We start from the raw sequence: 12,951 nt of genomic DNA on the forward strand, positions 1-12,951 counted from the left end.
GTCATATTGATCCCCTGCTGTAAAAGACTAATGAATAGTCTATGAAAACCATTAAACCGATCAATTAAATGCCGCTGAGGAAATAGACTCGTCATAAATAGAGCGAGCACTCTGCTTGACAGGTTTTTTCTTTCTGTGTGATTTCTTGCTGCCAGGGATTGGCACCTGAACACGGCGCTGCTGTGAATGCTTTCTGCTTCTAAGGAGGATGTGGGGTGACATTCAGATTCTTGAAAGGGTCTGTAAGGTTTAGTGGCATTTCTATTTTCGATCCTCACTTGGAGTGCCATGCAGGTGAGGATGAGGAAGGCACTGGCAGGACCGATAGTGGCACTGAAGATGGCAGACTCTCATTAAAGATGCAGCACAGCTTACTTCCACTCCTCACATCTCCAGCAGGGAGAAATGGAGCATGAGGTTCTTGCTCTGACCAGCGCTGTGCAGACAGTTGACCACTCCACGTTTTATGTATGCATGCATAATGGAACATATATTTCTTTACTACTCAATCCATAAGCCACCTTATTTCAGGGTTTCTGAATGAAAGGTGCTCCATCACTTGGAGAGATATTTAACCAAAATGGTACACACAGATTCCTTAGAATTCAGCCCCTCAGCATGTGGCAATGTTCTACTGAATCAAGCTTCACCAAACTCAATTATCATCACTTCCTGAGATGTCAAGCTGAGGCATGTCTCTCTCTCTAATGACCACCCTCCACACTTCCCGCTAGTCCTCCATGACAGAGAGGTGAAAATGGGAGACTCAAGGGTGATCTCTCAAACACGCGGTTGAGGGCTCCAATTTTTTAGGTTTAACCCCCTGTAAGCCCCTAAATACTCCGTTTAGAGGGCCAGAACTGATGGGCCAAAGCCTCCACAGATTGTCTACCAACTACTGGACTTAGACCCAGCATGAGGACACAGAATGAAGGATCCCCTGCCATGACTACAGCAGCAACTTCATCATTCCGTAGTATTAGATTGATTGGCATCGGAAGTGCCACCATTATGTTCATAATCCTATGATCATATGGTTACATGAAGGTTGCTTGGGGTGACTGATGACCTACTACCAATCACTAACAGATTATTTTAGTTACAAATGAGGTCTGGCTTTGAAATCAGGTTTGACTGGAGAGAAAAAATCAAAATCCTGTCACCTCAGACAGGTAAAACATGACGGAAAACATGTCGTCCTTGTCACCTCTTATTGACCTAACTTTGAACTATGTTAATGGTACAGCTAGAGAAAACTGCGTATAAGTGCATTAAGGGTGTCTGAGTGAGGGTTCTGAAATTAAGGGTTGTTGCTGCCATCTAGTGACCAAATTCAGCAACACTTAAATTGCATGTATTTCAGACACACAACATTTAAATAACATATTTTCCCTTAACGTGGTATTTACGCTGCTTACCAGAAGCAGGAGCACCAGGTGTCTGCTGAAGCCTGTAAATCCGTCTGAAGAAAGAAAGACCTCACTGTTACTAATACAATGTTTTTACTTCCCCTGAAATAATCCAAATGGAGCCTAACACGGGTCCTAGTTGCAAAATAAAACACAATAAAATACACACACACACACACGCACACACACACGCACGCACGCACAAACACACACACATTTTTGTGAGCGTGTGGACCTCCACAATATGTTTTACCTGATCTGATTGACCTCCCAACACATGTTCTGTATCCTATTGAGCATCTCAGCTCAATAACAAAAGCTGACATTCTGAAATGCTGAAATACTGCAATAAAAAAAAAGAAGCTTTTTTAGTGTGTGTTGTGTGCGTGTTGTGATGGTATATTTGGGGTTTGGTGGATTCGTGGTCACGTCTTCTTCTTCATGTATTCTGCGTGCTGCTGCTGCAGCTGCAACCGATGCTGGGACGTCTGTCACTCAAAGGGAAAAACGGGGTTTCTTCCCTTGTATCCAAGGGGAGAAACAGCGCCACCAAAATCTCACTTGTGGCCAAGAATATATGACTTATGGAAGTTAAGGAAGTCTTACTATTGGCGTGGGTTCGATCCCCCTTGACCCTGAATCGGATAAGCGGTTTGGATGATTGAATGGAATAGTGCCGTTAGCTAGTATGGCTTCATTATAACTTCAACGTCATTAGCTCCTCTTGGTCTGTGTCATGTGCAAACTAACCTTGTTGTCCAACATCAACCTAAAATATACAACTACAGCCCCACTGCTGTGCCAGCATGTGTGTCTTGATCTTCATACCTTAAACAAAACTCCTTTTTTTTGCTCCCAAAGTTCAAACACCAGTTGCATTTGTTCCCATTCTTGTCCTGACAGTATTCAGAATCTTCTTGCCCAAGTTTTTTATGACTATTTTTGTTGGAATAGTTGTTATAAAGTTGATAATCACCTATAACAGTGATTTGATGGTTGGAGTTTTGTTTCTCCTGTTATCCAGGCATTGCATACATGTTCATGTCTCTCGTCCTGCTGGAACGATGCACAGTTTAATCCGACAGCAACTTTAGCTGCACGCCCGGTTGGGATTTTCAACTGTGTTTTCTCAAACCAAGTTAGCCAGCCGCAGCCCCTTCTGGATGACCGTGCATGCGGTTAATGTTAATGTGCCGTAGCTTTTCTATCCTTTAAGTAAGTGGAGGCCGAGCCCCGAGGTATTTATACATCATCGGGGAAAGATACAGCAGGAGGTGGAGCTTAATGCATCGGAACCCTTTGATGAGCTACCCCGTGTGAGTCTTTTGCTTGCTCCAATAGTTTATACCTGGCAAAAGGGCCTTTGACTCAGCTGTTCTCCGTGATGCTATACAACAAGCAGGATGAGCCAGTGATGCTGGTGCCTCCAAACCAGCCAGGGGGGATATGATACCAACACAGCTTTTACAGAATGCGTTGGCCCCTTCTACAGAGGCTACATTTAGGTCACTATAGGCTTCCCCACCCAGATTATCTAATGCTATGTTTTACCTCTGCAGTAAAACAAAAATCACTTTTGTTAATCAGAATCACATCTGTGATCACTATACTTAACTCAAGAGCATCCTCTACTGGAAAGCCTTACAATAGTAGACAGAAACTCTTCGTCAATGGGTGCAGGCAGTTTTGCCTTCAAACTACTGGAAGAAGCGCAGAGTGCTTATAGGTCAATCTTTTCCCCTTTTAAAGCTTTATGTGTTTATTGTGCCATTATGGGAGGGGTCTTTCTTTGTTTAAGTAGTTCCCAGTAGGTCAGTAGGAATGGAATACTCTTGATACAACTTAATTACAGCTTACAACTTCACTAATATTATTAAATACACCTGGGCTTTTTCCAGCCTGCTCTGAAAAGGTCTATTATAAAGCAGCTTGCAACAAGTTTATGCTTGAAACTGACTGCTCATACAGTACCGTGTCTGTCCAGTAGAGGGTAGTATTTAACATGCCATGTTTAAAATAACTGCAGTATCAAGTTACAAATGGAGATGTGGAGACACACTTTCAAAATGATTGCAAAACACTTTGCATATGTGTTACACATATAATGTGGCCCTGTCATGCTAAATAAAATGGTCAAATAAAAACAGATATTTGTTGGAAAAAACTGTGTTGTAGGCCAATCACATTTATATAACAAACATAGTTGGTCAATGGTGATATGTCTGCTATAGTCTCATAATATGGGGGTATGAATTATCACAAGGGTCATGCCCTCTCTCTGGGTTTGTTGTCTACATCTTAAATCTTACAGTACATGAATCTAAATCATTGAATACCAAATCTGAAAAATGTCTCATAGTTTTTTTCCTTATATATATATATATATATAGGATCCACAATAAACGTTAAAATCGGTTTATAAAACGTGACTCTCCACTTTACAAAGTGTGTAATAATATGACAAGCGATTCAACCTGATTTGCCAGTAGATGGCAGCAATGTGCATCATAAAGCACATGAGTGTTGCAGACCTACAATAAAACATACTCCACATGAAATATCCTGTCCTGTTTTACCCTATCCCAACGAGCAGACATATTTAATTATCTGCCTTGAAAACTATTTTGGCCTTTAATCCATGTATCCTAAATTATGATAAAGAAGATGGATAACCATGTACCAACCGGGTGCCTTCTCAACATTTTGAATATGCAGTGACTGTCAATATCTCCTTTATTCTAAAAGGTGAACGATTTCTGGCTGTGTTACAGAAAACAAACCAAGAAACATAAACATAGAAGCAAATTATGACATTTTGTAATGATTTAATATTGGTTTTAAATTCACTTGTAACGCAGTTGCAACAAAAGGGACAACAAGTCACAACACCACTTTCCGTTAAGGTGCTGTGAGTAAAACATGTGGAAGGGACAGTTTTGTTTTTGTTTGTTGTAATAACACCAAAGAGGGAAATGTTTAGTTGTCGGTTGTTTCACACGCTGTTTCCGGCTCCTGACACTGCAAGTCCCTATCGGGGTATATAGCGTGCTTTAGTTGGGGCACTGAAGTAAACAGAGAGGGAGGGGAGTGCGCGCGAGGCGTTGGAAACACATGCAGACAGCGGGCCACTGCATAAGTGTGGAGCACGGGACGGACTGGCTTCATCCCACACCACTCCTCCTCTGACCGAGGGAAGACCCCCAAACCTCTGCTGTGATGCGCGCACGCTCATCTCAACCAATAATGTGACAATCAGACGGGACACGATTGTCAGATGTTTAAGCCCATCGTCGTTTCATTGTACTTGAGTGGCCGCCTGGTTTTTTCCACACTGTCACACAGTTTGCAGCCAGGCTACAGCAAGGCTATCCACGAGGGCACCTGGCGTGAGATGCGGCAATGTCCCGAGAATTATGCCCACGCGTAAACTCCTGCGGCTCTGCTTGGATTTTGTCCGCGCTCGTATTTGCGGTGAACGCGATCGACGTGGACGCGTACAGCTGTCATGAAGTGAGGACCGCTTTCCAGCTGCGGCAGGTCGGGCCGCTGCACCGCGTCCCGGAGACACCTGGCAGAGGTGAGCCAGTGGGTTTGGCACCTCACAGTGAAGAGCACTCCGGCTAAAGCGCACTGCTAACGTCACAGTTTGTTAACGGATCCGCCGACACACACATATATATATATATATATATTTCATATATCACATATTTAGATGTTTATTATACTCTTGTGGCGATTTCAGCAATCAGATGTGCAAATGTGTTGAAAAGTCCGGACTATATCTACCTCCATTTAAAAAAACAAAAAACTGTTCTGCGCTTCTGTCAAAAGCACACGTGGGTCCGTCACCGTGAGTGGTCTCCTATAAGCCCACTCAGAGTGAGGCTGAGAGGCAGAGCAGATATTTTGATATTCATATAGGTTCTCGTCATATTAGTCCTGTTAGTTGTTGAGACCTTTTTTTAAATTAGCCTTTAAGTATAGATGTTGGGTGTGGGGGATGCTATTTGGTAAGGATGGCTTTCTGAAATCATATTAAAGTAAGTTAAGTCTGTATGCTACTTGTGTATTCTGGGCATGTTGGTCCATTGTTGCACATTCGAAATTCCCAAAACACATGTGTCTGTATATTATAATGGTCCAGGTCTGGGTAATATGAAGGCAACATCTAATCTTATCTGGTTTAAAGGGGTCAGCGGCTCGTGATTGTCTCCACAATGTGCAGCTCCACGTGCAACCCAGCTGCTTATCATGCAAGCAGGCTGTTTGAAGAGATTAAACAATTATTTTGCAGAGAAGCTGACCGGTGCATTCACAAATTTGCTGAGACAGCGTTTCTGAGCCGGAACAAGGCGAGTGGGACACAGAGGTCTCATATGGTTTAATCTCTGGGGATTAAGAGGCTACAATAATGTGTCCACGATGGGCGAGTGATTGACTTGCAGAAGTCAGCCACCGGCAACTCTTTTGACCTCTTTAGATTTGTGTCATGGCATATAGGCCCCGGAGTGTACATGCTCTTGAGCTCAGGAGCCACAGTTTACAAAAACATACTGTCCAGACTCCCACAACAGGCCTATAGCGTCTCTTGGCTCCTCTGCTGACATGGTTACTAGTTGTATTTTTCATCATAGCGATGATTGGAAGCAACCTTAAATGTGGTTTGTGCTTTCCTTCTGCACGCTGAGGAAAAGTTATTTTACGAGAACAAACATTGGTTCTAAATTGTTTTTTGGAGGCAAAATGCATTTTGAGCGGGTTTAGGCTTTGGTTCAACTATGCTAGGTGTGCCTGAAAGTTGTTCTGCAAGCGTAGTAAAAGACTGTAATGTTTCCTCCATGCGGGGGACATTTTAATCATCATACCAAAACAAGAAATTAAGCTAATCAGTGTGCATTATCATTATGCGTTTAGCCTTTGCACATTACTTTTAGTCTTTTACATATTTTTATAACTGCTATAAATGTATTTTCCTTTACAGTCTAAGATTTATTTTTCCTGTCAAATAATCCTAATGCCAGTAGCTGAATGTACAGCTATCTCCAGTATGTGACAGGCCAGAATCCTTGCAGCGATGGTGTCACATGCAGGTTGGTGGCAGCTTAGGTGTCACCCAGTCTGAGTCTGCAAGCTGTCCATGGAGAAGAGCAATAGATAGCTGACTGGGAAACATACCCAGAGCTGCATCCAAACCATTCGATATGTTTGTTTAGCAGGGTGTCACTACTAGCAACAGAGGATGTCTATTGCATTGCACGCAGTAGTTTTGGGGGAGCTCTTAAAGACAGCGGAAGGACCGTGGTCTTCTGAGGACGTCAGCAGCAGTCTGGAGCTTTGACAGTCTGCTTTGGCCCAAGCTATACAAATGAGAATCTCAGCCTGCATCTGCAGCTGTTGATGAGCTTTTATACGTGACAGTGAGCAAAAAGCAGCATTCGCACAGCATGGGTGTGAAGTGTATGCAATAGCCTCGCACCCTCTATCTATATATTTTTTTAATGTTTTTTTATGAGATGTGGGTGATACGATCCAGATACAAAATGTGACTCTTTGGTTCAAACTTATTAATTCATATCAATATTTGTGTTTGTTCAAAAGGCGTGGTGAACTGCATTGCTTGTGCGTTCACGCTCCACCGCGTCTCCGCTGACCCTGACCCTTCACAGCTAATCACACATGGCTGCAGCTTCAGAGCATTTTTGGGCTTCTATCTTATTTTTCTTTTTATTTGCACTTGTCCTCGAGAGGTTGTTTTGGGTCAGGCGCAATCTTGTCTTCAAAGCGCCGACCAATGGAAGGGGGTGTTGGAGTGGGAGATGTGGTGTATATATTTGTGTGTGTGTGTGTGTGTACACAAATGCTACTCTGCATCAGTTCTCAGATCAAATGCCAATAAAAGCAACTCTTGAAATTTGAAGTGGCAAAACTTCAGCCCTTTTCACAGGCTGATGTTTGTTTTAGGATACAGTGCTGCGTTTCATTCATGTGAGGTGAACGGATTTCTCACTGAGGGCCAGGAGTGTGGCAGCAGGGAGTTTTTAGAGCCGGCCAATTGGATACGATCTTATTCTACGGTACAGCTATTTTATTTCACATTTCTCCATTATTTGTTTTTCTACCCTACGAAAACATGAAGTGCAATACGTAGTGATAGAGCCTCATGATTATCAAGAGCTTTTTTACTCAAGCAAGTAGGAAAGTGCAGAAATGTAGCAATAGCTCAATGTAAAAGTAATTCTCACTTCAAATAAAAGTCCTGTTTGAAGTGAGTCCTACTCTTCAGAGTATGTTAGAACATGTCATCACCCCCCAACTTTGTGTTTCCTTGTGTCGAATAACTTCAGACCAAATCATTTGGTTACCAGGCATTAAATGTTCGTTCCCTGGGTCGCGCGTTCTAAAGAGCGACTTTATCTCCGTGCCAGATTCAGCATTAAGGGAACTTAGATAATCAGACATGCAGTTGCTTATCCTGTGATTATTTGAAAGAGTTATGACCGCTTAGGTACTGTGATATACAGCCAAATGCTCCATATTGAGATTACCACAAGGGTGCTGATTTAGCACTTTGGAGATAGATCATTTGGAAAGCAGGCTGTTCACAGATGCACTAATCCTACAGCTGGCTTCTTAGATAATGTCCTCAGATATGATCAACCTTTTATCCAGCTCAGTTAAAACTATCTGATTGAGCACAGCTAATCTGATCGTGTACGTACCACACACTTCGTTGAAGCTATTACTCTACTGCCATTCTCTGATGTACTCAGTCATTAACAGCTGTTTTAGAGTGAAAGAGAACGTGTCTTATACCTCAAATACAAGGCAAGCAGGGTCATGTGTAGCAAAGAGAATGGGAACGCACTGTGTCATCACATGTCGCCACATCCTGAACCAGTTACAGCATCCAAAGCTCTCAGAGCTCAACGTCTTCATTGATTGTCGGTGGTTATTTTTTCTTCCCTTTTGAACGTGGCCTTCCTCACTGAGAGACCAGGCCCACACCTTCTGAACGCCATAACCATTTATAAATAATTGAGCCTCTGTGTTCAGATTTTACACTTCAATGTAAAATTCACATAAGAGCATTTTTAAAGCCTTTACAAAACACATCCGGTAAAAAAATGTGTTATTAACATCTGTGACAATGTCACACATAAAACAGCTTATTGAACGGGCAAGCACCTCAGATGCTCTTTCTCCAGCCCGCCTCCCAACACTGCGTTGCCCCAGTCTGAAGCTGATTACTCTGTCTGAGTCGGTCTCAAGTCTCTACGCAACATCTCTTATTGGATTTCCGCTTAAGTCTCTTGTGCGTTTCAGTTGATTGTGTGCTACCTTACCCTCCGTGGCTTGCTACCGATTCCACGAGGTTAGTAGATTGCGAGGTTTATCATCTGCAGTACCTCTCCATTAATATTACCATTTAGAAAAGATGAAACTTCTTGCGCTCTAGGGATAGAAGTATTATGGGAGGGGAGCTGGTTTCTGAGAGGGAAGCGTTCAACAGATTATTTTTAAATGTTAAATATAAGTCTGTGGCCGAGCAGCTTCTTTAGGTCTGCATCTATCTGCCCTCCAGCCCTCCGCTTCTCTAGCTCTGCTTGGCCAACCTCTGCCCTCTGGGTGGCTTTGGACCCGGGGCCGATCACGGTAGGCAGTTTGGGGTCCGGGAAAGCTAAACATTCCAGTTGAGTTTCAAGGTTGTCCACAAATGCAGGTATGCGGCAAAGACCTTTTGAGATGTGTTTTCATTCAACACGGTCCATCCAAAACACTGCAAATCGGTATAAAGTAAATATCCTGTATATTCAGTGGATCTTCAAAGTGGAACTGGCTTCCTGAGGCAGGAGAAGGGCAACTGCAGTAATTACCTACTTTCCAACAAAGTTATTCTTGTTCTCGAGAAAATATCAAAACAGCAGCATCAGGAAACTGCAACACCTCACGGTCATCAACGCATTCCGAATCATAACAACATTTCCATACCATGTTGAGGAGATGTGAGCTGTTTATAAATCATTTTATGAGGGCAGGAGTGTTTTGAAAAGGGCGGTTTCAGCCTAACATCTTCTTAGCAGAATACTGTATTCAGCTGTGTTACTGTAGTCACACTTATTGAGAATGGCATGTGAGGTAGCAGGGTAATTATACAGTGGTAGGAGTTTCTCCTCTCAGAAGTTTTGACTTGTGCAATGAAGGGCACTGAGGTGTTGCTGAAGGGATTGTGACCCCTGAGACGTGACTTTAACATGGCAAATTACTCCAGAGGTATTTGTCACCTGAGGACGATTAGGGGAATTAGGATTCAGAGTTGACGTCCAATTTGGGGAGCAAAGTGTGTTAAGGTTTATCCAGGCGGAATGAGTGGCATACACATTGGGCAGTAATTACATCTTCTGCCCATTGGAGTCTATATTTAGTCACTTTAAGGCCAAGAGTTGTTACTTGAAGTTGGATTAAAAGCTACAGCTTGTAGACGAAATAACATTAACAATTCTTGAGAAACTTTGAAATTTGTAAAATAAAACCCTCATATTCTGCCATTTATCTGTTCTCGCACATTTTCAGCATATTAAAAACATTGTTTTTGTTCAGTGTACCTACAATGCAGGACTCGGGTAGTAGTGTGACATCTTCAGAGCTTAGTTAGCTCTCACAAAAAAAAAATGTTTTAGCTTAAAGGGACAGTTTGTCCCCAAAATAAAACAAAATACATATCTCCAAAACTATTTGATTTTTTATTTGGGGGTTAACTGTCCGTTTGAGTATTTGCAGTAATGACACACCTTAATGCTCACTGGCACAGCTAGCTGCCCTTACAGGTCAAACTGTTCATTTGATTATTTCTTGGCAAACACTACAGCATGGAGTCAAACTCCACACCAATGTGGTTGAAAAGGACCATTTATGTGACGCATGCAAGAGCGTCAACCGAGAAAATGAACACATTTCAAACTAAAGTCCCCATAGTTGTCTGTGTGTGTAGGGCATTAGTGAGAGAGGGACCAATACACCTGTGTGAAGGAGCTACAGGGTCCCTTAGCTCAGATTGGAGAGATGGTACGTACTATAACGTTATGGCAGAGTGGAAAAGAAATAAATTCAACTGACAATTTGGGCTATTTTCCCAGTAAGATCCAAACATGAAGCCAAACCCATGCAGGAATGTCATAAAAGCAACAATGCTAATCTCCGTCGACAAAGTCGGAGACCATTATACAATCAATCCAATCAAACAATTGAAGCAGATTTTGAAAAAATGGTTGAGTCATGGTCCCCGGGCAATTTGACAGAGTAGTTTTGCAAAGAATAATGGGGATAATTGTCCAGATGTTCAAAACTGTTGCCAAAAGTGCCGACTAAACCTTTGACTAAAAGAATCTACGCATATATTTGTTTGTTTTACGTTGTTATTAAACACCTTTTAAAACCCTCAATACCTCAAATGCTTTATTTTCATTGAACAATGAAACATGAAGGTTTAACGAGAAGTCAATACCTTTTTTCAAGTTGTATAATCTGCATTGTGTATACTGAACATGGAGTATGGTTTACAATAATACATGTGTTACTCAAAAACAAGGCAGTCCGATATTAATAGATATGTCCTACATTGTAGACTTCAATGCCTCCTGGAGTCCTTGAAAGAGTGCGACCTTGAGTCCTCAATACATATTTGAGCTCACCCTTCAGGTAGAAGCCACTAAAATGCTGTTTGTTAATATACTGTATGTCAAATATTTTAGCATTGTGTTTCGCCGTTGGACACACACATAGTTACACAGCTTCTAATGATTCCAGAAAGTGGCGTGGTGTATTCGCGACACAGTCAGCCTGTCCTCCCCGACTGCTGTGGTGGCTTTAACAGCCAAAGTCTTTCTGAGTATCACTTACTCCATGCAGCTACTCGCAAGGGACGGAGAGGCCAGGCTGGATTCCACTGTGAGTCCCTGGATATTAGTTTCATATCACAGATAACACACAAACACAAAGGAGAGAAAGAGCCATCCAGGGAGGAGAATGGGGTCAGGGACAGACGGGGAGAGAGGACGCACACCAAATATGGTGAAATAACAACGTTAAAACTGAATGGAGACGATATATCATGCTTTCAACCGGCGACGGGATATTTGACAAGTGGCACACGTTTCCCATGTAGCCTACAGCTTTCCAAGAGCCACGATCATGAAGGAAAGTGCTTTACCAAGGGCTCTAATGGATTACACTTAAATTAAATTTAAGTGAAATAAATGAATTTATAGCTAAGTGTTCCATATTAAGACCTGATCACGATCCTGAGAGAACAGGTTGAGCTTGTTCTAGGTAATGTGATGCATAAATCAGCTTGTGTGTGCACTTTTATTTATTAAGTGATTGATTAACTTCATTTTTTTTTCATTTTAGTCGTTGGTGGAAATCCAAACATTATGAATTGTTGGAAACTACAGCTTCTAGAGGAGGCATGTGTGGTTTGTTGTTGCACTTGCCGAGTGAAAAAGGTGGACATGTGTCCTGGAGTTGCTTCTCTTCTCTTCTCTCTGCATTTGCAGATGTCATGAATAGATTAATTGAAGATTTCATGGTAATGTGTTTAGACCTGTGAGTACCCATTGTTTGTTCAACAGATTGGGTTTCTCATTTATGTCAAACCCATCAATCAAATTTGGAAAAAAAGAGCTCTATTAAGCCTGGGAGGAGAGGTCCGTTGAGAAGCAGCAGATGTAAGTAAGCCCAAAACAAACACGTTGCATTTTATTATTATTTTTTATTTCATATGCAAACTTTACATGTTGATGGTCTAGGTAAGCAACATGTTGTGTTCCTCCAGACACAAAGCAAACAAACAGGATAGGAACAGTGTCGACAGGGAGACGGTGTCAACATAAAAAAAAACGTTGACTGCTACAGAGATGGAGATAATGAGCTGTAAGCGGCAGGACAGCCAGTTATGACTTCACTCGTCTGGCTCTGGGTTGGGAACAAATGGAGCCTCACTGGGTAATTAAGAGACACCCAGGCCTCACTAGGATATGCCAGGCAAATGGGAGCGAGGGAGCAGAAAGGGAAAGAGGGATTGAGAATGCAACCCTATTGTGTTTCATGGAGGGATTTGGACAGTGAGGCACTGGTCTTGCGGTCTGTCCTAAGGCCATGCTTCAGGGTCTGGTTACAACACCTGCCCCCAGCCACCCCCGTCCAGCCCTCCCCACTGTAAAATGAGTTATCATATCAGACTTCTGCATTATGGAAATGTCCCTGTGCAAGTAAATGTGTGGGAAAGAACCCTCTTAACAGGCCATGCTAATTGTGACCAGTCTCGGTGATGTCATGACAGGGTTTATATGTGGAGCGAGGGTGAGAAGCAGGTGACACTGGCAGGACAGGGTGGACTCGGTTTCCTCTGATGTAATTGTGCCTCATTGAGCGGTTCATTGGATCACAGTATTTGCAGTTAGGTCATTGCCTTCATGTGGTTGTTCTGAGCTGAAGTCTTATGATGACTGTCTAGTTCTAGAGGTGATTTCATACCGATTGCTGT

General features: G+C 42.5%; 1 protein-coding gene across 1 annotated transcript in view; it reads left to right on the forward strand.

Annotated features, from left to right (window-relative positions):
* The first annotated feature begins 4,808 nt into the window (after nt 1–4,808).
* Nucleotides 4,809–12,951, forward strand: part of LOC117746652 (glypican-5-like) — an 85,349-nt gene continuing 77,206 nt past the window's right edge. Inside the window, exon 1 of the mRNA XM_034555920.1 lies at nt 4,809–4,986. Coding sequence (XP_034411811.1) covers nt 4,809–4,986 — 178 coding nt within the window. The remainder of the gene's footprint in view (nt 4,987–12,951) is intronic.

The sequence above is a fragment of the Cyclopterus lumpus genome, chromosome 17 (assembly GCF_009769545.1).
Source record: "Cyclopterus lumpus isolate fCycLum1 chromosome 17, fCycLum1.pri, whole genome shotgun sequence".
In the NCBI taxonomy this organism is placed as follows: Eukaryota; Metazoa; Chordata; class Actinopteri; order Perciformes; family Cyclopteridae; genus Cyclopterus; species Cyclopterus lumpus.